We start from the raw sequence: 26,414 nt of genomic DNA on the forward strand, positions 1-26,414 counted from the left end.
TTCCCCAAAGGGCATGTTCCAGCCCTCAGAGTGACTCCCGCTGAAGGGATTGACATAGACAAAGAACATAGGGTCCAGGCTGCTGTTGCGCATCTGGCAGATTCGCATGGAGATCCCGATCACCATGTGGATGAAGTCCATCCGGTTTTTGTTGCTCTTCAAAGTGAGGGACATGCGTTTGCGCCACCTGGGGTCGAAGAAGGTGTCCAGGCGAATCTCGTTGCTGATGAAGGTGGTGTGCACGTACAGGCGAGAGTCCATTTTCTGCAGCAGGTATTTCAGCTCTAGGTCCTGGAAGTCCAAGTCCGTCTCAAAGCTTATGAACTGCTCGCTCCGCTCCGAGTCTACGTTCTGAGGTTCGCAGCGACCTCGGTAAAGCTTATAGCCCTTGTTGCATGAACCGCAGAGAGAGATGTTGGCAAGGCTGCACATGGCACAGCTGTTGTTGCCCCCTATGATGCAGGGGATGGGGCGCTGGCACAGGCTGGTGCCACCGTGGCAAACGCAGCTCCGCTGGCTTTCCAGAAAGGTGCCCCAGAACCCATTCTCATTGCAGTAGAGCAGGGACTGGACCCGAGTGAGCCATTCCTGTATTGTCCTGCAGATAGGAAGAAGAAAGCATTAGCATCGTAGAGCCTCATAGTCTTTAGCATTGGCATCTGACTGGAGTCAGTGTTTTTGGGATCTACCTGAGGCAGATCTCTCAGAACATCAATGCCCTGCCATGGCACCTGGGAGCTATTCCAGTCTCCTTTGAGACTGAATCTTTCATCTGCTGTTTACTCCTTTGGTGGAGAACAAAAGCCCTCTAAGAAATAGCTAGAAGATAGGACTGATCATCTGAAGTCTCCCTCTTCACACTGCTCTAGGAGCTGAGACTGGCACAGCCTCCTGCCAGGGATCCTATCAGTCCCGCAGTGACAAAGTGCAACCATGGGAATGGAGCTGATAAAGCCATGCCAGAGCCTGAGGTGCTATCAGACATAGCTTCTAGGTCCGCAGGAGAAAACTCCTCTCTATGTCATTGGCAGTTCCCTCCACTCTCCAAAAACAGACCTGTAATGGGATGAGGCAAAGCCAGTAGTAACCTCTGCTTATGGTACAGAGCTGAGTAACAGCAGAAAAGAGGGTGGAAGTCAGGGTGCATAGAGACAAAGTTGCAGGAACAGCTTCCCTTTAAAAAAATCTGCTGCTAATTAACCTCCTCGCACAGCCTCTCCCCTTAACAAGCAGCCACACTTGCCCACTCCCAAGCCCCACCACTCCCATAATTGCTCTACCAGCACCCTCACCTTCGTGTCCTGCATCCCTGGCACCGCTCCTAATGAACGACACCGTAACCCAGTGCTGCTTTTCATATAACCCACTCACAACCTTGCCTTGCTGTGCCTCCTCTTCCCCCCTCCCTGGGAAGTCTCAGCACAGCGACTCCTTTCTCAGCAGCCTTCAGCTGAAGCCTTCCTCAGCCGCCGCTCCCCCCTCTTCTCCTCCCCCCAGCTAATGAATACTTCATTGTCTCCTCTGGGCAAAAAGTTCTTGGTAGCGCGGCAGTGAGAGGACTGGCTAATGACAAATTAGGATTCAGCCCCGGTAGAACGGGAGGAGTGATTATGGACAGAGGCTCTCAGAGCTGGATTAGTGAAATTCATGGCACCTGCATCGCCTGACCTCCGAATAATCATTAAGCTGTAGGCTGTATCAAAGAAGGCATTAAATGATACGGCAGCAAAGAACAGCAAGATGATTAGGGGGAGGGAGCGAGTGGAGGGATAAGAGTGTAAAACAGAGGAAAGTGCTGGAAGGAACGAAATAAACAAGGAGCAGAAGCAGAAAGAGTAGGGGAAAATGTGCAGGTAAAAGGAAAAATGAGAGAGGAATGCAGGGGGCAGGAGAACTAGGGATGGAGAAAAGGGAAAAGCGAAAAACAGCAATAACTGAAAAAGAGAAGACAGGCAGAATGAAAAGAAGCAGGAAGAAACAGTGAAAGGGAAAAATGAGACAGATTGAGGAAAAGGGAAATGCATTAGCAGGAAAATTCTGAAGTCTTGGATGTGGGAAGAGATGATTTTCACATTTCTCCTGTGGTACAGGGCTGCCAGGGTCTCCTTCCTCTATCCACAGCAAACAGAAGCTCTCCTGCTAGAGGAAAAGACAAGGCTGGCTGGGGAGCTTAGGAGCAAGGCAGTGGCCTCTATAAATATCTGCTGTAGAGGGAGATGGTGACAGCCCTGGTCCCTAGAAAAAGTGTGCTGTGCTCCCCCTGGTTTTTAGACAGCTCTGCCATGGAGGGGAGGGGACAGCACAGCACAGTGTGACTACAAAACACACTGCTGACAGCAACAAGCGATCTCAAAACCACTCCCTGGGGACTGAGTCTGCCTTCTGCTCATAGGTGAAGTTTTGCTTATTTTTTCAGCAATGCAAACATATTTTTACCCCATCTGAAGCCTTGCAGTTCCTGCTTGGTGGGCCAGCCAAACACATCTGAATTTAGCAAGGGACCCAGAGTTCAGGTTTCAATCTCCCTAAGGCATTGGGAGCCCACCTTGATTCCTCCATGTGCCTCCTTGAAAGCTTCATTCTTTGCCTTTAATCGCTTATCAGCATGAAGCTGAGGGATGATGAACAAGTGGAGGACAAACTAAAACCAAAGCAACCCTCCAGTATATACACACTGCCTGCCTGGGTTCACTGGGCTGGGGGAATCACTTTAGGGAAGCGCAAGTTTCCTGCATGCTGCCTCTTCCCATCACTGGGCTTGATGACAGTGGTGAAAATCAGAGGTTGCTTTGAAGGGAACATCTCCTGCAGCCCCAGGCTGTGTCCCTAGCTCCCCATTACCAATCTTGGTAATTTCTACCCAGTCAAGGGCAGGGAGAAGCCCAGTGCCACAAAGAAAATGAAAGGTTGAGGCAGCAGGCTGGTGGAAGATAGGTGATAAATGTCCTGCTCCATCATCTACCCTCTCAGCATCCCTACCCTTTTACATGAGGTGAGGACAGCATTGGTTTCTACAGCTCTGGGGTCACATTTATTGTTTTTGTGGGACTGGGCTTCCAGATGAGGTGGTAACGGCTGTTGATAGGACTAGAGGTGGTTTCTGAGGTGGGTTTGATGAGGTATTTGGTGTTACCAGAGGTGTGCCTGTTGGCACATACTGCTACCACTTTTGTACAGCTGCCAATAGCCTCGCACAGCTGCATACGCAAAACGATGGCCAAATGCATGCTGAGCAGCCACTGTGCAGGGATCTCAAATCCAGCTCTGTGCAAGTGAACGTGACTCTCCTGATTTCTTCATGCACGCACAGGATTCCCAGTGCATTTGTGCAGTGCGGCCTTGATGCTCCACACAGGTTTTATATGTTGATAATGCCATGGAGTTCATGGGACAAGGACTGCCCGGCTGTACAGTAGGGGACACGATAAAAATCACAGCCAAATGACTATGTCATGTCTTAGGTGTGTTCTGTTTAAGGGGAAAAAACATTGCTATCCTTCTCTTATAGTAACAGTTGGAAGAGCAAAACAAGAAAGGAGTCTTGGCTATCTTGCAATCAAAACTAGTTTTCAGTTGCAAAAGAAAAATGAAAAAGAAATTTGGGAAAAAAAGTATTTGAAAGAAACATTGAAAGAAATGAAAGAAATACTGAAATTTTAAAAAGCCAAACATGTTCCTGTTCCCCAAATCAACTTTGTGGTGGAAGGATGGGAGGAGATCACAAGAAAGAGCTGGTTTTGATTTTGAGTTTTGTTTTGTTTTCTTCTTGGGGGTGTGTGTATATGTCTTAACATTCAGCAAAGACACAAGTAGGACAAAAAAAAAAAAGAAGCGGCTACCCACCATCTGCTGATGGCAGCGGTAAAGGACATAATTAAATGAAAATGCAGAATCCAGGGCAGAGCTGGCCATCGACTACAAACATGACAATGGGAAGTGTGGTAGAGTGAAAGAGTGGAAAAGTGGTATAAATTACCCCATTTTGTCTTGCAACTCTTAATACCATTGCAAAAGTTATTTTGCCGAATGTTTGCTACCTCTGCCAGTTCAAAGTACCAGAGCATGTGAAATTTAAAAAAAGGAAAACTATGTCCTCAAAGGTCACTGCCAAGCAGTTTTACATTCAACTTCAAGATCTAGCATTCCAAACGAAAATTGTAAAAAATGACATGCAGGCAAAGCCGTGAGTGAGAGTTATTCTGCAGAGTGTTCTTGCTGTTGCTCACTGGGGACACGCAGTCCCCTGGCAATGCTGGGAGCAAGGCAATCATGCGGAGCTGTTTCGCTCTTTATCTGTTGTGACAAAAACAATGTTTTGCAGGCCAACGGTGGGCTTTTAGATCAGAAGCAGAGGTCAGGTTATACGGAAAGGTGATGAATAATTCTCTTTCCTCCTGACTTGTCATCCTTCAGGATTAATCAGGTCTGGGGAGGGGAAGAGGCTGATGAGTGTCCCTTGAGACAGAGATGCAGCCTTGTTGTAGATGGTGTCTGAGCTGATTAGAACACCAAACCGTAACAAAAAATGTAACAAAACCACAATAAAAACATAAAACTTGCCAAAACCAACCAACCAAAAAAACCCCAAACACAAAAAACCCAACCATAATAAAAAACTTAACAAAACCTTAACAAAAACATGAAACTTTCCAAAACAAAGCCAAACCAAACAAACAAAAAGGAAATTAAACACGCAAAAAACCCCAACCAACAAGATAGGTTCTTTTTTTATTTTAATTGCAAGAAAAAGGTAGGGATTTAACAAGTTTTTCTTTGCAAATTCACCTTTCACTTTCCCAGCAGCACTGGCTGCTGTGGAGGTACTCTTGGACTTTCTGTATGAAACAGTGAAGTAAAAACTGCTATTTTTATTCTCAGCAGCTGTGACATGTATTGTTAACTAATGGCAATTTGGCTGGAGCCCAGAACATGTATCAACCCCCCACCTCCTTTGGATGTTATTTATATTTTACATCCAGAGTTTTAAAATGCAACTATAAGTACTCATTCAACATCGAAGCTTTAACAACTGAGGAGTGGTTTCTTTTTTAAACCAACAAACTTGCCTGCAAAGAGGTGTTTTTCAAACAAAAGCAGTGCAGAGCAAATATATATATGTATATATATACGTATTTCTTTCTTAGCTGTTGCAAAAGGTCAGGGAGAATCAGCCTAATTGCCAAAATTCCAACTCTTCTCTTTTGGAAACACCACCTCTTCCCTTTCCTGAGGACAATCAACTGCAGCCCTATTTCTTTTTTTACATTGCTTTTGAATATATAATGTATGCTTACTATTATGTGTATTAAAGAGAGAGGGGCTTGCTCTTTAGAGAACCTTTCCATCCTTTCAAAGCCATTAGCATGCTTGATAAGCTTCTGTCCTTCTGCACAGTAACAATTAGAAAATGAGAGTATTTCCAAGCCCTGTGAAAAGGATGAAATGCATACTTCTTCCATTACATATCTGTCTACCGAGCCTCTCCTCTGCCTAGCTACAAATGCAGAATGACAAATAAGAAAAGAAATTATAATATGCCTGGTGGTGTTGACTTAAACATATCAAGCACATCAGTCAGTTAGAAACACAGCTGCCATCATCCATTTCGTCCTCCTTCCCCCAGATTTTACAGTATTAGTTGGAAGCTCCCTTTCTGCGTGGCTGACTTTTTAAAATAGAAGAGAAATGCTGAAGACATATTTTTCTGGATGCTTTGCAGCAACACGCTTGGCTGGGTATTTGCTTGCTGCTGCTTCATGTTGTTGTCGTGGTACAACTCAAAATAATGCCTGGATGGACTTGTGGCTTCTCCACCAGTTGGCTTGTTTATAGCAACTCGGCCAATTGGCAGGAATGGGCCAATTTTAGGAAGTTCTCCAGACTTTTTTTTTCATAATCTCTTAAATGTAATAGATATTTCTCCCATCCCTAGCAAGTCCATCAAGTCTTTGTCCAGCGACATGAGATTTCTTGGTAATTAAAGAGTTGTTAAGCCCTGGAAGAGTTTCCCAAGCTGCACAGCGATTAAATGAGAACTCAGTGTGCTTAGCGGCCAGGGGGCTGGATGATAACAGGGCAGAGCAGTCAATCAGTTTATTTTCCTTTGAGACTGAATAATTAGGTAAAGGAGGTGAAAAAACTGTTCCTCTACAAATGTTAACTTAGCCTGACCCTTCAAAGAGAAGCACAATAGAAAAGGCAATGGGATTCATGTTTTTTCCTACATTTTCTAGGTTACTTCATTCCAGACAACGTAGAAAGAAACAGCAAGAAATGTTTATTAAAATGCACGAATGCAAGTCTCAAAAAATGATTGAAGCTAACTTAAAGTCAGGCATAGGTCAGGGCTGAAAGAGGCCAGCAGGAGGTGACTATTGGATATCAATAGGTGCTGCAGCTGCAATGGAAAATCTGCTCTCTCCACCTGTAATAGCATTGCTGGGCTTCTGCTCCATGCACGTCTGCATTTTGTAGAAGGGATGTGATCTATTCCAAGTGAAATGAAAGTTTCTCTTTCATTCTGGCTATATTCATTGAGGAGCACAACTCAGAAACGGGCTGAAACATCTTGTGCTCCATATGTCCACTTTAACAGCAAACGGAGGCTTAAAGCTTGACTGTGGTACATGATGCAAGACCGCTTAAAAAGCAGCTTGGTCTGCTTGGCTGTCTGATGTCAGCCCTGTAATAGTCTCGCAGAACACTACAGATTAAATGGATGCCGTTCACCTGAGTAGATAAGACCACACAGAAAGGGTGTGACTATGCTTAAGTATGTACTAGAGGTTACTTACACCTCTAGAAATTTCAACTCACTCCCAGACTTTACCGTTTTCCCCAAAACCTCCATGTTAGCACGTCCTATATCTGAATGCTTTGGCTGTTGGGTTTTGGTCGAAGCCCAGTCTCAACTCCATCAGTCCCCCATCACGCCACACACGCTCCCAATGAGGATGCAGGTACCTTTCTCTAGGCAGCTGGTGGTTTGGATTGTGCCGACACCGGACACTGAGGCCAAAGAGTTTGCGGGCAGTGCGCTGGATCTTCTGGCGCTGGGCTTCCAGGGAGCTCTGCAGCAGCTTGTAGCGGTTCTGCAGATCCCAGTCATTCCCCCAGTGCTGGTGGATGCTCCCAATGGTCAGGAAGTGGTTGCTAGGTAGCCTTTTCATGAAGGATTTAAACTCATCTGGAATGCAGAGAAATACAGAGGTTTCTGACCTGTAACAAAGTTACGAAGCTTTTCATTAGCAGGATGGGGAAGAGGCAATGATGTATGAGGCCATCAGTGCTCTGCCAGGGGAAGGAGATGTCCATTAACTCACTGGTCTGTCATTCTGCCCCAGGAAGCCCACTAATTCTGGCTGCTACTGCTTCCACAGGGGAAATGTAACCCAGAGTGTGTTAGGGTGAAACAGCATAGTTAATGTGTATGGGGTGGAGAAAGAAAGGGAGCAAATTCCCCGAAGCACAGGACTATAGTCTAGGGGTTATGGACAAAAAGCAGGGAGCTGTAATCATTGTCAGTTAAAGAGTTCTCATTTAAATTGTTTTTCAACTGCTCCTGAAGTGCCATTTGTTGTTGAAGTCAAAACACTTTGAGGGAGAAAAAAAAAAAGCTTTAAAAAAAATCCCCAGAGGAAGGGTTTGGATTGCGTTAAAATGTCCTGCTTTCTCATTTTTTAAAAAGAGCGTTCTGATTCTTTTTTCTCATTTAACTTCATTTGAAGTTAAATGAGTTGCTTTATGTAACAATGAAAATAAAATATTTCGCTGGGCTAAAGTCAGAACAAAATACGTCAATGTTAGCCAAAGGAAAAAAATCTAATTGATTCAAAAATACGTTGTTGTTAAATTTTTTTTGTGATAACTTTATTTGCTTGATTTTATTTGATAATGAAAAAAACACTATGTAGAGTCTGAGTTTTTTTCATCACAAAACAGGAAATCCTGTTTCTGTTCATGAACACTCATTTATTCCTAACTTGCCTAGACTCTTGAGTACCAGGCTGGGACATACTCACATGGAAAAAACAGATGGTTCCAACTTTCTCAGTAGAAAATAACCTAAGTTTTGATACCAGAAAACTGTATTTGACACACTGAGACTTGAGAAATGTGAGGAGTGGGCCAACAACCCCCTGCAATACAGTGCAATAAAAAAAGAACAAAACTCCACACCAGCAACGAACAACCCCACACATATTTACAGGTTTGAATACCAGCTGGTAGAAAGGTCCTGGGGGTTATGGTGGGCACCATGCTGAAGGTGGGTTAACACTATATTTTCACTGGAAATAACACAAACTGCACACTGGTCTAAATTCAGCAGATTGGGGAAGTTAATACTCCACTCTTCTTGGCATTACTGAGGCTGCGCCTGCATTTCTCTGCCAGCTTCTGGGACAACCCCTTAGAGACGGCTGCTGAGAAACCAGGGAGGGCACAGCTGAGGGCTACCAAGATGGTCAAGGACCAGGAGCACAAGTGCTACAAGGTCAGGTGGAAGGTGCTGCACTTCGTTTAATCTGGCAAAGCAGCAGCCAAGGGGCAATCTAATTGCAGACTACAACCACTTAAAAGGTACTTACAAATACAAAGGAGAGAAACTCTTCTTATTACAAACAGATGATATAACAAGGAGTAACAGACAGATTGCAGTTTGAGAAGTTCGAATGATTTATTGGAAAACTTCTTCACTTGGAGGTAATGCAGCACGGGGACATGCTGCCTAGAGATGTTGAAGAATCTCTCATTTTAGACTCTGCTAGACAGAACCATGACTGACCTGATCTAGTGCTGGTGGTAGTCCTGCTTCTGGAGGGAGGTGGACCAAAGCCCTGCCATAAACCCCACAAAGTATCCAACAAGAAATGCAGCCATTTTTCCCTGTAAGTTCTCTACATTTTTTTCTTCCTTTCCTAATCCTTTTTTTTTTTAATTCCCTCATTCCATTTTCAGACAAAAATGAGGACAATAGCCAAAAAAAGGAAAAAATAATGAAAGCTTGTAAAGAGTGATATCTTTTTTAAAAAAAGAAATAATCCATATAATTATTGGAAAAAATCAGACCAGATAATTTACAGCCTATTCTACAAAGCTTACATATATTTGCATAACAGATTTCCTATTATGCAGCAACTTGCAGTTCATGCTTAACTGTCTAGCAAAGAATATCTATGCATTAGTCAGTACCATCATTATATAGATGGGAAATGGATGTTCATGTCCTACTCGTCACAAGGTGAAACTGAGCACCTAATAAAAACAATTATCATCACTGCACTATCAAGATCCATGGGACATTTGCTTGTCTCCTTTCTTCCCCAAAGATAACTGAGATTCTTTTTTTTTGTTTAATCATCTCTCAGGTTTTCACTCTATTTGTATTGCTGCTTTCAGTGCCCTTCTCCTCCCCAGAAATGATTCTCTCCTGTTCAGTGGTCCTCTGAAACTATCATCATGTATAATTGCTTCTGTTGACCATGCTGATTACTCCTGGTACCTTTCAGCAGTAAAAGCCTTGCATTTGCTTCCCGCCCCTTATAAATCAATTTTCTCAAAAGCCTGTTTGTGCAAAAGACCAAGCTCTTTTCCTTCCGATGATGAATGTGCTACATTTTTCATAGAGACGGGTAAGGGAGAAATTTCAGTGCAGTCTGCACATTTTGATACTGCAGTGCAACGTTGGGGGAAAAACAAATGAGGAAAATAAAAGCTGGATGGGTCTGTTTTTTTAAAAAGTGGGGTGAAAAAAGAAAATACTTTCCAGAAAGAATAGTTTCTTCATTATTTATTTATGCTTATTTCTAATTATCCCTGGAGGCTCCAACCAAAACTGTGGCTGCATTGTGCTAAGTCTTTCTGGGAATAGTTCACTCTTAATCCTGAGAATTTCCGATTAACTAATAAGGCTGTTTGTTTTTGTTTTTATTTATCCACACAGAAAATGTTGCTGATAGCTAGGACTACATCTCCCATAATGCAATGTGGCACGTCTTTTTGCAGAGTCACCCAGCCCCTGCAGGCAGTCCCAAGGCAATGACTCATCATTGCAGCTGGGGCAGGGCAGAGGGTCCGGGCTCTGGAGAATGGTGGCATCACAGCCAAATGGCCACGTCAAACATCTTTTTCAAAGATGAAACAGTCATTTTCCCAGTGCTTGTCCTTTCAGGTAAAGAAAAAATGAAAAAAAAAATAAAAATCACATTTTCATTGGCAAGCAATAGTACTGAAAAACAAACAAACAAACAAACAACAAACCCATTACTTTTAATCAAAAAGCTGGTTTAAAATCCAGAATCACAGTTCTGATGCAGGTTCTTTGGCCAGCCATACTAAAACGCCAAGAATAAGGCAGTGTTATTTTTCTCAATTTACACATGAGCAATGAAGCACGGGATGAAGAGAGGGCTCCTGAGCTGATTTAAAGCAGCATCAATTCACCGCAGCCTCCTTGACTTTGAAGATGCTACCCCAAATCACACCAACTCTTGGTTTGCCTCGCACGATTTTTTCAAATTGACATAGCAACCCAACACAGATCAGAAACAGAATATAGATCTGTTAGACTATGAGCAGCTTCCTGTGCAAATGGTATTTGCTTTCAGAGCACTCGTGCGCCTTTCAGCCCACTTTATTGGAAAAGCCTTCAGATGTCATTAGAGATTTCTTTTCTGCTGTTCATTATGAAGAAAATCCTGTAGTTATTGGGAATAGCTATTAAAACAAAGCAGCAAAATACTAATACGACGTTCTTTTGTGATAGCAACTTTCATCTCAAAGGATAAGTTCACGCATGATGCAACAAAGTGATGAATGAGAGGCAGCAGCTTTAAACATAAAGATAATCACTCCCATCTAGCCCTGAAAAGCCTCCAGTCCTGGGTGGAATATGGCTACAGCACGGCAGAGAATTGCACTGCAATGTGTTGCTTTAACACGGCAAATGAAAAACACCTTCCACTGTTGAAGTCTCAAGGGAAGGGAGACTAAATATAATTATCTACCACAGTCTTTGCTTTGATCAAGTGCAACAAGCACAGAATGTAACAGTAAAACAATCGCTGTGGGACTGTAATTCTTCTCTCCCCACAGGGCTCTCACCTGCTAAGTGTCTTGGTTGGATCTCCTGGGAACTTAAAGGGGTTTGATGAGTGTTGGCCAACATGTGGCTCTGGAGCATCTTGTGTGAAGATCCCATACCAGAACCAGTAACACTCAACTAGTAGCAAAGCTGTGCTGGCAGGCACTGCCAGTAATCCCAATTTGTGTAGTGCTGCGCTAGCAGAAGCTTCCAAAATCCATATTTCAGGTTTGTCCTGATGTACCCAGCCCATCTGTGAAGCTACAGGAACTCCCAGAAACCCACTGACCTCTCCAAACCACTGACCTACTCCTGGAACTGCCCCAGACTTGTGGATCCCCAGAGTACACTGGGGGCTCTTCTCAAGATGGTCATCAGCCTTGGGCCATCAACAGCTACTCTGACATTGCTAAGCTGAGCACCAAGTTGACAGTGAGTTGGACATAAGAATCTGTGCAGCGGCAGACACGCCAGCAGGGTCCAGATACTGAAGTGTGAAGCAGTCCTCAACAGCCCGTTGAGGAAACATCATAGGCCACTTGATTTGAGCCATTAAATGGGATTAAGATGACTTTCAACATGAAGAAGGAAATTGCTACCAGGAAGACTACTGAAGAAGAATTCTCCAATTCCTTGAATGAAGCTAGATGGTCACTCCTTCATAGTTTTATCTCCTAACATGGAAATCTGGACAATTATGACAATCGTTAAAGAAAATGCATTGGAAAGTAACTGGCTAACACTAAGAAATGAGAGGCAGCACAGGGGTAAGAAGTTCTTGAGTAAGTCCTGCTTAGTGCCTGTGTGACTGCAGGGTCAGCGGACCACTTGCTAAAGGAAAGGATTTAATTGCACCGATAATACTGCTCTTTCCTACCTCAAGCCCTTGAGTGCGATGCTGCACACCTACTATGGGTGTTACCAGCATCAACATGGGACAAACTCTGCTGACATCCCCAGCGACACACTGGAAGAAAGCGAAGAGAGAAGAGAAATGTTCACACCAGCAGACATCGGCACTGTAGGAGAGAGAAGTCATTTTCCCTCCTCCTCTCCGTCTCAAATGAGGTGTCATCTGGCCTGTGCTCTCTCTGTGAATTGCCTTTCACCAAAGCCGAATAAATCATTCATGCAAATCTGAAAAGCAATTTCTGCATCATTCATATTGTGGAGGTTTCTCTGTAGAACTATTAAAGAGACGTTCTGAGCTGGTTTAGTACAAAAAATCAGATTTTTAATCAAACACTTTCATGGAAAATATTCACTTATACATAGAATTACGTGAGACGTGTGTTTTTGTCTGGATGTCTACAAAGGAAAAAAAAGCATTCCCTCAAGACTAAGATCATATTTTTGGGTTCAATATCCTCTATTTTTTATCCAAACTGTAACATTATATTAAGGGAAGAAAAGATTCATAACTAGTGTAATCTGACATGTTTTGCTTGAAGTAAATCAATCAGAAAATGCATCTTCGTCAGTTACCTGAATTCTCCAGATCTTTATAGGCTTCTGTCCAGGTCTTGGCCATGTTTGCCAGCGTGTACTCCATGATCTGGATGTCGGTGATGGGGCAGTTGCACGCCGGGAACTCCTCCGCGCACTGGCAGCCGCACTGGCTGTTCCGGCAGATGTACTCCCCCTCCCCATTGCACATGATGTAACTCAAGGCAGACTGGACAAACTTCTCCTGTAAATACTGCGGGAAGATGATCTGGAGACCTGGCATAGAAACAAGAGACAAGGATGTGAAGAAAAAAAAAAAAGAAATAATAGTCACTTCGGGTATCTGTTCTTCTTTTCAAAACCCGTTTCATTAACAGCTTGGGAAAGTGATGCTGAGGAATTAAAAGCTGCTGGGATATTTCTCTCAGAGCTGTCACAAGTAAGGAAGGTGGAGTAGAAATTGCATGTCTCCAGTGCAAGTCGTGAGTTAGCTGAGAGCAAAGCCTATCCGCTATATGACAGGAGGGTGACAAGTAACTTCCCCCACCCCAAAACTCAGGTAGCCCTTTCGTCCCACCCCTGGATCCCAGAAGAGTACAAAGCACCTGAATGCAAAACCTCCTTTATTCTCAGGTGCAGGACTTTTTTATACTTTGCAACCAAATGCTAGTTTGCAAGTGAGGAGCATCGTGGTGTTCTGACCTGTTTTGAGAGAAACTAAATAGGTTTGGGACAACAGAAACAAGGAAACTACAGACTGAAAGAGAAAAGAAAGAAAGGAAAACAGAAGAAAGGAAAATAATACAAGCAGGGATTTACAAAAGACCCTTGCAGAGTTAAGTGCCCAGCTCCCACAGCATGAATACAGGAGCTGGGTACCTGAGTCTTTTCAGCTCTCTCCCTGCTAAGAAGGCTACTTGCCAAATCCTATAAAAGTGCAAATGGATTTAGTGCCCATGATTTCAGCAGTACTCTGAAGATTTACATTAGCCAAGAGACCTATCCCCATGTCTCTTTCTCCGTAGCATTTGTGCATCCATCCATCTGTGCAGGCATTACTGTAGGTGCACGCTTGCTCAGGTACCAGAGGACGTGATAACAGTTTAAGCGTTTTCCCAGCGTACAGTGTACATGTTTTTCTATCGTGTCCTTCTCCAGGCTCCCTACAGATGTCCCCGAGGATTCCCAGCTGTTTCCCTCTACCTGGCAAGTACCCTTGCTGTCAGACAGGGTCAGCATCTGCAGTGCACGAGGCAGAGATAACAGTAACTTCCCCATTTCGCAATAAACCTGGTCCGCTTCGCCTTCCTCGCAAAAGGCCCAGGGATTTCAGAACAACAGATAAAGGAGTTTATGGCTCGAACAGCAGTGCTGAACTCCAGTGTAATGAAGGCATGCGGGTCAATTACCCATCTGTTTGTGTTGCTATTGCGCTGAATTACTGTATCCGTGGCTGACAGCTCATTCGAGTGGAATGAAAGTAAGACAATAATTCAGAGGATGAGACCGTGTGGGAAGGGCAGGAAGGGCTGCAGCTCCTCTCAGGAGTTCAGGCCCATCGCTGCGATGGGTCATGCTCACCTCAGGCAAGAGAAAAGTGGCGGGCAGTGCCCCAGGGACCCCCATTACCCTTCTGCTTTTGGTTCCACAGAGACATCTCGGTCTTGAAAAGGTCTCTCTGGAAGACCAAGTCTCGGGGGGATCAGGCGGGTGTTGAAGGCGCAGGGACCTCTGTTTCCTCTGCCCTCCTGCTGCTGCCAGGGCAGTGTCTCTGCGAGCACCATGCCTGGTGGCAGTGAGCTGCCCCCTTGTCTGACCCCATTCAGTCGAGCGTGCAGCAGTGGCAGCCGCCAGATGGAATGAAGGCAGAACAACCTTCAGCTGGAGAAGATGTTCGTGACGCTTGCACGAGGAAGGATTTCAAGCTCAGCATTTGGAGGCACTGTGTCTGTGTAGATACTGCTGCCTTTTCTGCTGTGCTGTTGCAGGGAAGGGAGGGAACGTGCAGGGAGCTGACCACAGCCTACAGCATCCCTGCAAACACCTCAGAACTAGTCTGATGAAGGTCAGCACTTCGAGGTCCCTTTGGACATTCCTGAGACATTTCTCAATAGGAAGCTCAGCTTTTTTACTGTTGTCTTCAGGATGGGCTGATGTTCAGTTTCTTTTAGGGATTTATCTGAATTAACCACCACAGAGGAATGGTCCATTTTCAAACCTTCATACTGACATTAGGGATGGTTCCCACGTACCAGACTCCAAGACTTTCCTTCCGGATGGAAAGGAACTGGGGAACCGAGATCTACAAAAGAGCCTTGGAGAGCCTGAAAGCTGCCATACTCACTGAGCCTGCAAGCTCACAGGAGAGCAGGGCTGGGCTTCTTGGTGTGCATTGACCCTGTTTATTCATGGTCCAAGTCCCATGAACAAATCTTTCCACTTTTTGCTTCATGGAGAAGTAACCTACCCTGGTTGCGCCTCCAACCTTTGAATATGAGGCCCAAATGCCCACAGGCTTTTCAGTTCACCATATTTTCTCTTTGAAATTTAACTTGGATAACAACACTGACATGCTATCTTGTCCCAACTACAAATTATACTGGCTTTGAAGAAGTTTTCCTGGAGGGGAGAGGGGTAAAAAAAGCAACTAAAGTTTCAGAGAAAGCGCTTGCAAGGGACATCTGTCATATATCTGCACATGCAGAAACATGAATAACCTGTACTCTCCAGAACATAACATAACATTGCAGAGTGCCTTATGAGGATACTTGCTTTTGGTCCATAAAACTCATGGTGTCTAAAAAAAAAAATTTCCAAGATAATCTTCTCTTGTAAGAAATAATCTCATGTTTAAGAGGTAATCAGACTCCCTGTACACTTAGCACCAATTGAACAAAACACTTACATAAACACTCAACTTCAATCAGGTAAGCAGTTCTGCTGGAATCCATGCAGTTAATTGTAGCATTTGTCAAGTAGCACATATTCAAATATGTGCTCAGACCAGAACACAAGTGACACACAAATCCAGCTCCTCATCGAAACATGAATGTGCACACACCGAATGCAAAGCCCTGACTTTAAAACTGCAAACATGCTGTAGGGATTATATGTGACTCAGAGATGTTCCAGACAGGAACTTCCTTGTGGAAGAAATCAGGTTTAGGCTACTGAAATACAACCATGCCTGCTTTCATATTTGTACTTTAACATATATATATAGATACACACACACACACACACATACTCACACATTTATCATCACACCTAGACAAGAGCAGATTCATATCAGTATTTTTGGTTTTCTATTGAGCATATTTATGACCAGACCTGAGCAAGATATTTCACAAGTACTGGACCAGTAACATCTCACTCAGTCCTGGTACCCTGCTCCGTCACTCATATGTAGTTCCATACCATGCTCAGTGACTAAATATTGCTGAAATTCAGTTGGTTACAGCTGTCAGTAAAGCACAGGTGTGACTGATCATTTTTAAGGTGAGTTTGCTGGTGACAAGTGTCAGGGAGAATCTTAGTTTTGAAGGTAACTTATTGATCAGAAAGAAGAATTCTGCCACTCCATAAAGCATAAAGTTCTTCTTTAAAAATTAAGAGCAGCACAGATTTTATATAGGTTTGGTTTAGATAAGTACCAGCAGAATATGAAATGTCTGACAAGGGAACACTACCTTAATTCACCTATTCGTGTTTGGCTTTGGACTGTATATAAAAGGCTTCCTGCATTAAAAGAGGTAAATTTCCCCAGCTCTAAATTAGAGCTATTTGAAAGATTTTCCACAGAAGAGTTCGCTGTTGAAAATGCAGTTTCACTGAAGCATTTTGTGAGAGCATGTTGACTCCAAAAGCACTTTTGACAGGGAAAGATCTAAATGTATTTTTCATACTTCCTCATTTTGTTTCACTGTAAAGCTGAAAGGTTTTGTGTTGTCATTACTGCTCTGCCCATCTTGGCAAATACTTTAACATTAATTGTAATGTTTAGTTTTAATATTCTATTGCCGTATTTGACATACACTACATAATATGCAATATTTCCCGGTTAATGTCACAATGTTTAGAATAGGACAGTGGGATTTTGCTTTATTGAAATAGTGCCGTGTTGCAATATTGACATATACTGTCACACTGTCCAAGAAGATATGTCTCTGGAATTTTAATTTCTGAAAACTTTTTGAAACATTTCTTTTTTTCCCCACTCAAATTCTCAAATTTCAGCCTAGGACACTTTTCCAGGGAACACAAACTACTGTTTCCCAGTAGACTGCTACAGAGCTGGGAGCATCTTCCCCTCCTGCGCTCTGCTTTAGTCCTTTTCCAGGCAGCTCAGCCATGCTGGAGCTAGAGGCAGATGCAGGGACAGTTTTGTGCTGGTGGCAGGGACAGGAGGATATGAAGTGCAAACAAGTGCAGACACCTCAGATCCTAGCCCACAACAGCATCCTCCCGGTCCCATGAGGGGAGGCTGTATCCCCACACAGCGACCCCCACACACAGGACAGGGAACCTGCCCCCAGGTAGTGCTGGGAAAAAGGGAAACCTTCTGAGCTAATGGGATAAATGTACTGGTATACATACCCCTTATATTTGCTGGCATCTGACATGGATAAACATGGATGCTGGGTCCACATAGACACAGGTTTGTGAATTAGTGGTGTTTTTCTGGCCATGTAACCACAGGTGCAGAACCAGACACCCTGCACTGTATGCACATCCAGGTCCTCCCCTAAATCTGACCTTCTCAAACCCTACATGCATGCATGAAAGCATAGCTCTGGGTCCAGCCACTGCACCTCCTAAAGGGCAAATCTTTGAAACCCCGACTGTGAGGACTGGGTGGCAGCAAGCTCTGAAACAGAAATTTTCCCCATCACAAAGATGCTGCTCTTTTATTGAGCTGGCCTCAGAGACAGAGTGACATGAAGGTAGCAACATGGATTTCTATCAGCAGCTCATGCTCAGCTGCTAATCAGATCAGAGGAGACTTGGTCACAATCCATTACCTGGAGCCCTGTGACTAATTCCTAATGAGGCCTCTCAGAGCAGAGGAAGGATCCTGGGTAATTATCCCAAGAACCGCACTCCAGATTAGGTGGAAAACACTCAGGTGTAGCTTTAAAGGTCACTTCATTCTCTTAGGAAGAGCTCTTACCTTCCTCCCTTCCCTCACTGTCTTCCCTCACTTGGGTCTGGCCCCTCTCTGCACTGGGTTATGTCATGAAGCTCCATGAAACCCACACATGGTTGATCCCTGAGGTCCTCTGCTTCCATCAGAAATCACAACCGCATCCACCTTACATTCCCTCTCTCTCCTAAAATTTCCCTCTTCCTCTGCCTCCCAGATATCTTGCTTTTTCTCTCCTCTTGTAGGATCAGATAACCAACAGAGATCTATTGATTTACCTGCTTACCAGTTCATCTGCCTATAAACCAAGCTGCCTGCTTATTTAGCTGTTTACCTACTTATCTGATGTATCATCTTTGGGTATTCATTACCAGCAGCCATCATCACAGTATATAAAAAGTCTCAAATTGTTTATTGTTAATTAGGTAAGAACCAGAACTCAGTGATTTAGATAATCACCGGAATAGTGAAAACAACCTGCCTATTATTTTTAAAGGCAAATAATAACAACAATAATAATACATCCGCAACATGACTCAGTAAATGAAACCCAGTTTCTGTGAAACCAAGATTAAAACAGCACTTGCCAAATTATACTCAAAGCGGAAGATATAATGTAGCCTATTCATCTGAAAAATTAAAATTTGTGCAAGTACAAGGATTCCAGAAATAAAACCATCTGGGCAAATGAGCAATTAAATCCCACATTTCCTTATTTTGAAAAGAAACCTTGGGAATAGCCCTAGCAAATTACATGTCCAGTGAATTTTCTCCTTCTACTGAAGTTGACTTCTTGCTAACCAGCATGTATTTATTTATTAATTCATTCATGACCTCTATCTGTTGACTTCTGGACTAGCTTCCCAACTGGGACTGAAGCCATGGCTTCTAGCATCCAAATAAAACCTCTGTGACTTTTCCCAAAGATTATGGTCATTAGAAAGAGTCCCAAAAGCTGATCTGAAAACCTCTTATGCAAATCAGCAATTTGGGAGGGACAAAGAGAGACGTGGACAGAATGTCCCTTCAGTATTAATGGAAAAGTGACATTTATTTATACTGATAAATGTATAATACACAGAAGCCCATCAAAATTCAATGGCAGAGGACACCCAGACACTTCACTGAGGTCCAATCTGCAGTTTCATGTGCCTTTAGCTCCATCCCTGTCAAGCCTTGGCTCTCCTGTGCTAAGCATCATACGAGGCCACCAGAAGCCACTGATCCTGCTTTGAGGAATTCACAGCAAAGACAGCAATCACACCAAACAGAGGAGGGGAAAAGGCTAGAACAAGGCCACCCCTCTCCCACTTCACACCCCACTCCACGCCCTGCACTGCCATCTCCCTTTTCCCTGTGCCATACCTTGCAGGTGGAGTTTACTCTCAGTGCTTTGCAGAAGGACAGAACTCACAGAGTCCAGATTGTCGTAGCTGTTACAGCCCAGGGGGCCAGTCCGAGTTTCTGTTACCTATGGAGAAGGTAGAAAAGAGAGAGCATTTCCTTTGACCGCAGCAGCACATCTTCCCCAGGCAGGTTCAGATCTTGTAATATAACATCCCCTTGTCACCAGCTGGTGCAATCCAAAATGCATCTTCCCTAACTGGGGAAAAAATGCCCCACACTGGGCAGACGCGACTAATGTTTGGCACATTCACAAGCTGAAAAAAAGAGAGTGAATTGTATCTGCTTTCTTTTATGGTACTGCATGTTATTCTGGGCTTGGCAATGAGGTCCTGCAGATTGATGTTTCTCAGAGAGGAGCTCCATTGGAGAACATCAGAAGCCAGCAGAGAAATTATTCCCTGGCTTCTCTTACTGGAAAGCAAGACACGAAGATGGATTGCCAGCCTGCGATGGTGCCTAGTGCTCCCACAACATATGCACACACCATCCTTGTGCCGAGGATAGATGGAGGCACAGATGACCCGCAGTGCTGTTGCTGTTGGTTTCCAGCCATGGGGGAGAGCTGCCCTTCCTGAATTCACAAAGAGTGATTATCTGCTGTCACTGTTTCAATATCTCAATTCGATTCCCCATCCAGAAGGGAACAGACTCAGCCATGAGACACCACAGAACAATAACAAGAGCTGAAACCTTTCAGAAATGGCTAACAGTGATGACTCCATCCACACTGCCTTCCCTGGAGTGAACTCTGCAACAATAAAATCCCTCCCCAGTACAGGATGATTGCTTTCAGAGAAGGCAGCCTTTGTCTGCAGAGCCATTTTCCTATTTTGTATGCTCTGAGCAGCTCCACCTTCCTTCCTGCTGCAACCCCCAAGCTGTCTCTCAGCCCGTTTCATTTCAGAAGCCTCAGTAATGCCACACTGGGTTTTTCACCTTTTCTTGTAGTAAATTCATCTGAGAGATGTCTAGCAGTCTTACACCACAAGAGGAAAATACTTCTGGGTTGCACAGGGTTGCCCATTTCTCAGACCTGCCTTTCCCTTCCAACTTCCATCACCAAGCTGCATTATCTTTCCCTCTCTCCTTCCAGAGGTCACTGCCACAAACAGTGGAGATTTCCATCACCACACTGAATGCCCACCTCTATTCAGATATTACTGACCCTGAGGAAATAAATTTTTCTGTAAGGTCCATAAGTGAACAATTTACCCTGGGAAATCAGCACAGAAACAAAACAACTTGTGATCAAAAAAGAATCACATTGAACTGGCAAAGTCCAGCCCCAAATCCCTACAGTACTGGTAAGGATGCATAATCGTCTTTCTCTTCCCAAGGCACGATACGGTACCTTGATTGCTCCGGTAGAGATCTGGATCTCATGGAGTCTCCTCATGGTGCCATCACGGTCTACAAAGTAGGAGGAAGCAAGTTGGTGCAGTGCTTCAACGCTCTGGGTAGCGTTCCCTGACTTTCTGTCGAGGCGGCTTTTGTCCATGTACATGGTCAAGGCCTCCTCTCCTGCAGCAGAAAGAAAAGGAGATTTCAGTAAGGCCCAAAAAGTTTCCATGTAAGGTCATTTTAACAGGGACACATGATTGCAACATTTCACAAGTTGCACCTGAAGAAAGAAAAGTCCAACACCTCAAGCACTCTAAAATGATCCCACCCTCCCCCACCAGCACCAGAACCTCAGTGCAGTAAATATCAGCCTCCTCTATTCAGCCAGAAAGGCCAGGTCTACTGCACTTGCAGATCAGCTCCACTGAATTGAGTAGATAACATTTTGGGGCATTTATTAGCCAGCATAGCTTTACCACAACTGTTGGAAAGGATTCAAAGCATTTGTCCAACTTGAGGAATGCTTTTCTGGGAGTGAAGCAGTTAAGATCTGATAGCACCAAACATCCTAAACATTAGCAGAAACCTGAATCTAACAAAAGTTATATGAAAAGGACACAAAGCTGAGAAGTAATATTTACTTAAGTTCACTTTGTGCTGTAAGAGCCAGATTAAAAGCCAGTTCATTCTTAACATAAGGCTGGCATTATAGGAGTAAAAAGGTACAGTGCCAGTCTGCATTCTTAACATCTGAAGTTCTGATTTTAATAGGAGAAGATAATAGATACCTAGGGCAGGAACATGCCATTTCTACATAGCTCTGTTAATGAAAGGAATAGTACTTGTTCTAATTTGATAGATGAACGACTGATGAATACATTGCCTCTGGCAAAGATAGCATGGTCAAAAAAGTGCACCACCACTTTTTAGGCCAATAAATACTTTGCTCTTCTTTTTTGCCTTCTTTTTTTTGTTACAAGCTCTTACTTTTCTTAAAAAGTCGTATTAGCTGAAATAATTTGATTTGTCCAAATAATTTCTTTTATTGCATACATGCAAAAACCCCACAGTAAACTCCCCCCCTTGCTCTCCCTGGAAATATTCCAGCTTTTATGGAAGCCAAATGCCTGAAAACAAAACAGAAATACTCTGGCTGAAAATCAAAATATTTTTATTAGATTTCAGTATTTCAAGCGACTGATATGCTGAGAATTGAGCCTTTGGCTTTGAGATGAAAAATGGAAGCTTTTGGTGGAAAGATAATATTTTTTTATCAAAAGAATTGATCAGATGAAATATTTTAATTGGCTTCACAGGAGTTAAGTGGAGAAGTTTGGCATGTAAAACTCTCTCTAATATTTTGTTAAAAATAACGTAACATCCTTTGACTACCATCAAAGTTGTAGCAGTAACAGTAACATCATTGTTATTTGTCACAAGGACACTCTCTCCAGAAAATGACCAGCTTTAATTTCCTTTATCACCATTACCATTAATTACATTTCATGAGCCTCTATGGCATGAGGCTGTGAAGGGAGAGGGGCATTTGGGATAATTCTTCTCTTAGCTGCAGTTCTCAGAGTAGAATAATGAGAGATGGCCAGTTCTTAAACTCAACACCTTCCCCCACCCTCCTGGGCTCAGCTTTGCTACCAGTGTCTTTACCTCCCCCACCCAGTTGTGCAGGGGGACAGCAACGAGGGCTGCGGTCAGATCACTACACGCTGTTCCTGCTGCTCCTTTCTCCTCAGGGGTAGGGAGGACTCCTCGCACCCCGTGGTGTCCCTCCCATGTGGACAGTCCTCCACAAACTCCTCTGGGTACCTTCCCACGGCTGCAGTTTCTTCAAGAACAGCTCCAGCATGGGCTTCCCTTCCACGTGGTCCAGTCTTCCCCACAAACTGCTCCAGAATGGACCTTTCTTGGAGTCATGACCTCTTCAGGCACAGCCACCTTCTCACATCAACCTCTGCCCCACCACTGCCTCTCCATGGGCTGCAGGCTGTCACCCTGTCATGTCCACAGGCTGCAGGGGAACTTGTGCTCCAGTGTATGTACCTCCTCCTTTCTTCATCAACCCCAGCTGTTTCTCTCCCATCCCACTCTTCCCTCCACTGCAGGTTTCTTCTGCTAGTTCTTGAAGAGTTCCCAGCTCTTGGGCTGGAGCTGGAGCAGAGATTGAGTTTGAGCTGAGGCCAAACTGGCCAGGCTGGAGGGGCAAGCACCATACCTCTCAAATAGATCAATAGCAGAGGCGCGGATTGGCTTTGCCTCAATCACAGGAGGAACCAAATTGGAGCCAGGGGAGCTTCTACCAGTTTCTCACAGAAACTATCTCCATGACCCCTCCACCACAACCATAAAAACCCCTCACAGAAACCCAACACATCAGTCCAGACTGGTGTATTTGAGGAGAAGAAAGCTGATACTGGAGATCCCTTGGACAGAGAGCAACTGGAAAGCATGGGTTGGATTGCATCAGGCAGTAACACTGGTTTCAGATCACTAGGAGATCCAACACTAGCTTTTGGTCCCTAGTCAACCTGAAGCAGGCAATGAGCAGCTGAGACAGCTCCTAGACATCAGACAGGAGAGACCTGTGCTCCAGGACACTGGAGATCAGCGATTTCCCCACAAAACCTGTCCTTTTTCCTCCCTGAGGTGTTTGGACCCCTCCACTGGGAGGAAGAGGAAAAATACCAGGAATATAAAGCTCAAGATATTTGATGCTTCACCTGAGGGACAAATACCATCCCTAGGAGTGAAGTGTGCTGAGCAGAAATAATGTTACTGAAGACCTATTCTGTGTATATGTGTGCAGACTTGGAAAAGCACAGCATCCCTATGGAGAGTGCACGTGAGAAAGCAGCCCTTAGATCAAGAGAGGTTAATAGACTTTTGCTGCATTATTAAGTCTTAATTTCTGGTTTATTAAGCGGGTGCTATGTTCAAAGTTGTCTTTCCTTCAGGGCTTTTCCTGCAAATTGGCTCTCAGCTCTGTGTGCTCCATCCTGGAGCAAGGATGCCCTCAAAATGACCCTTCACCAGTCCCTCTGTCAGAACTAAACTGGAGCAGGGCTGGTTTTTATCAGACTCCAGAAGAGCCCAGCTGCTCCATGGGCTGAAAGGCACCAGAGCTGTTCCTCAAGTGGCCAGGTGTGTAAGTCGCTGCTGGATTCAGGTGGGCTGGCCTGAGCCCTCACCCAGCCTCCTGGGGTCCATGCAACAGATGGCATTTGAAAGCAAAACTATTTCCTGTGTGTTTGTCACTTGTTTGCAACCTAATAAGAGATCAGGCTAAATTACAAACAACTGTAACACAAAGCAGAAATTTTGACAATTTTCTGAGGAGATCTGAAGTCTTGGGAGAGCAAAGGTGCCAGGACATGTCTGGTTTTATATCCCAGCAGTCTTGTTGAGCACACAGACTGTGATTAGAGTGTGTCCTCCTTGCATAATGCATGCCCAGCCTCATCTACATTTTCTCTGGGACTGCAATTGCCAAGATAAATCCTTCTTTTCTCCCCTACCATTGCTCACCATGCTCTGGGCTGATGGAGCGTTTAGCACTCCTCTCCAACACCAGTTCTCGTTACAAGCCTCTGCATATTTAAAACCGTTGTGTTGTAAAATCGGGAGAAGAAACAAGCCCCTGTGAATAATTCACAACCTCACCCAGGCAAAATTAAAAATATATTTTAGCATCAAAGGTCTTTCTTATTCTGAATTTCCACGAATGTGAGGGGCAAGAAGGAAAAGGCATGTCAATGAAAAGAAAAGTAAACCTACAAAAAAAGCTTCCTAACACTTTATTTGATTCTTACTTGGCTGGTTTGGGTTCTGTAAAATATGATCCTGAAAAGCAAATTTCCTCAATAAAAAGGAGTTTATCTTCACACTTTATTTCATTAAGACTTGATGCAGGCAGTCACTCATACTCTTCAGTGCATGGAAACCTGTTTTCTCTCACATTTCTTGCTGATGGAGCAAGCGGTTTGAGTGTTTGCATGGGAAGAGCAGCCTGAGGTTCTTTGAAGGACATTTGCCACACGAGAGGCCATTTGACTTCAGTGGAACCACGCCAATTTACCTACCCCCTAATTTGTGCATGAATCATATGCACACAACTATTCTCATCTACGCCTCATCCCAGTGTCTGCAGAATGCTTTGGGATCAGACAGATGGCCAGAAATTCCTCAAAGTTCGCAACAAACTTCACAATGTGGCAAGGCTGGAGGTCAGGAACATCAGAAGCTGCAACAGCAACAAACTCTGTGCTAAAATTAAGACCCTTTACCACCACAGAATCCCTCTTACAGATAGTAGTCCTCAAAAGAAAGACATTTAAATGCACACCCAAAGGGGTAAAGAATCGACAAAAATAATACAAGTGAGAAAAACAAAATCAGCAGCAAATATCAAGAGGAGCTGCTGATCTTCACCCCTCCTGTTTTCAATACTCAGTATTTGAAATGTTTATGCAGCACCAAGAGCAGTGCACGCTCATGGGTTAATGGCCTCACAGCACTGTCTTATGTCATCACCTCTCTGCTATCCTCACACATACGTTTTGAATTTTACTTAACTATTTTTTTTCAAAAGTCTGCTCCATGTTACTGCTGGCACTTATGCATTCAGCACAGGCCCTTCCAGTCATCTCTCCCCCTGCTGCGCACGCTCCCTGCCCAGCTCCTTGAACTCCCTTTTCCTGGAGCTCTTTAAAATCCCTCCAGTTCCAGCAAAAAAGGATGCTTTGGTTTGATTCTTAGGAAAAAATAAAAAAAAGGAGGGTTCAACACATTCTATCGTCAAATAAAGGACAGAAGCACAGGGATGACAGACAGGCTCCCCAGCTAAATGAAGCATGTTTATCTTGACGCACACCAGCACACAGACGCTGTTGTCAGAGGAGCACTGGCGCACACCTCTCACAGATGCCACACTCACATGCGTTGCGCTGTGAATTCATTGTCGAAGGCTATTGGTACTCAGGGGATTTTCACACCGCCGGATGATGAGACGGGCTTTGACTGAGGGAGCTGCAGCCCAGCTCCGTAGTACCTCCATGCAGCACAGCCAAGGTTTGCAGGTGCTACCCACTGCCTTTGCCACCCCAACACCAACACCTGCATAAGAAAACAGTCCTGGTTGCCACCTACCTCCCAGGGTGGCAGAGATGAGGATGTGGGTGCCGTACTTTTTGATGATGGTATCGATGAACTGTTGCGTGGTGGGTCTCCTGCCCAGGAGGCGGATGCTCCTCTGAAACTCAGGCATCAGGGGCAGTGGGTTGTGGAGCAGGTCCCTCCGCTCGATGGCTGTGTTCCTCACCTTCCAACGGGCAAACTCCCTATGCGACAACACAGGAACACAACAGGGGTGAGGCTTTGAGTCTGGAGGGGTAGGGAGAGCCACTGAGGGCAAGGGAGGAGGATGGCAAGGGAGACAATCCTGTTGGACACCCTCACATGGATACAGATGTGAGGCCACAAGGCTGGACAGAAGGGTAGGGGGAAGAGAAGAGGAAAAGTGAGACATTACTGCACAATAACAACACATTTTGAGGATCAGGGTCTGGACTGATGAGGAGGTAGCCTCAGTCTCCAGAGATGTTTGGCAGAGGGCTGCATTTCTCTACAAAGAAAACAGACTGGTCCTGACACCCTCACACACTTTGGGGGTTTCACACCTCTCCATAAAGCAGCAAATGCTGGTTTCTGTCAGCAAAAGAGCTGATATAAGCAGAGGCCAGGATTAAAATGGAGGGGTTTTTGGTGGTTTTTTGTTTTGTTTTAAACCTATAAAGTGATTTTCAAGTCCCTTCTCTTAAAGTGATTGTAACTAGGAGAAGAAAATAAAGTTAATGTTTGCAAAAGCAGTTCTTTGTTGCAGGTATTCATTTTGAAACGACATGGAGGAAAATGCCTAGAGACAACCTTGCACACCTTCTATCTAAAAATCAGTCCTCTGAAATACATCACCAGCTGAACACC

At 44.3% G+C, this 26,414-nt stretch overlaps 1 protein-coding gene across 1 annotated transcript in view; it reads right to left on the reverse strand.

Moving 5' to 3' along the window:
• BRINP1 (bone morphogenetic protein/retinoic acid inducible neural-specific 1) overlaps positions 1-25,771 on the reverse strand; it is a gene marked incomplete at its 5' end in the record, with an annotated part of 26,454 nt that extends 683 nt beyond the window's left edge. The window contains 6 exons of the mRNA XM_010191251.1: positions 1-598; positions 6,964-7,186; positions 12,569-12,805; positions 19,038-19,143; positions 20,431-20,600; positions 25,581-25,771. The exon at positions 1-598 is cut by the window's left edge and continues 683 nt beyond it. Coding sequence (XP_010189553.1) covers positions 1-598; positions 6,964-7,186; positions 12,569-12,805; positions 19,038-19,143; positions 20,431-20,600; positions 25,581-25,771 — 1,525 coding nt within the window. The remainder of the gene's footprint in view (positions 599-6,963; positions 7,187-12,568; positions 12,806-19,037; positions 19,144-20,430; positions 20,601-25,580) is intronic.
• Positions 25,772-26,414: the final 643 nt, after the last annotated feature.

Source organism: Mesitornis unicolor, unplaced genomic scaffold (assembly GCF_000695765.1).
Source record: "Mesitornis unicolor isolate BGI_N332 unplaced genomic scaffold, ASM69576v1 scaffold3099, whole genome shotgun sequence".
Lineage (NCBI taxonomy): Eukaryota > Metazoa > Chordata > Aves > Mesitornithiformes > Mesitornithidae > Mesitornis > Mesitornis unicolor.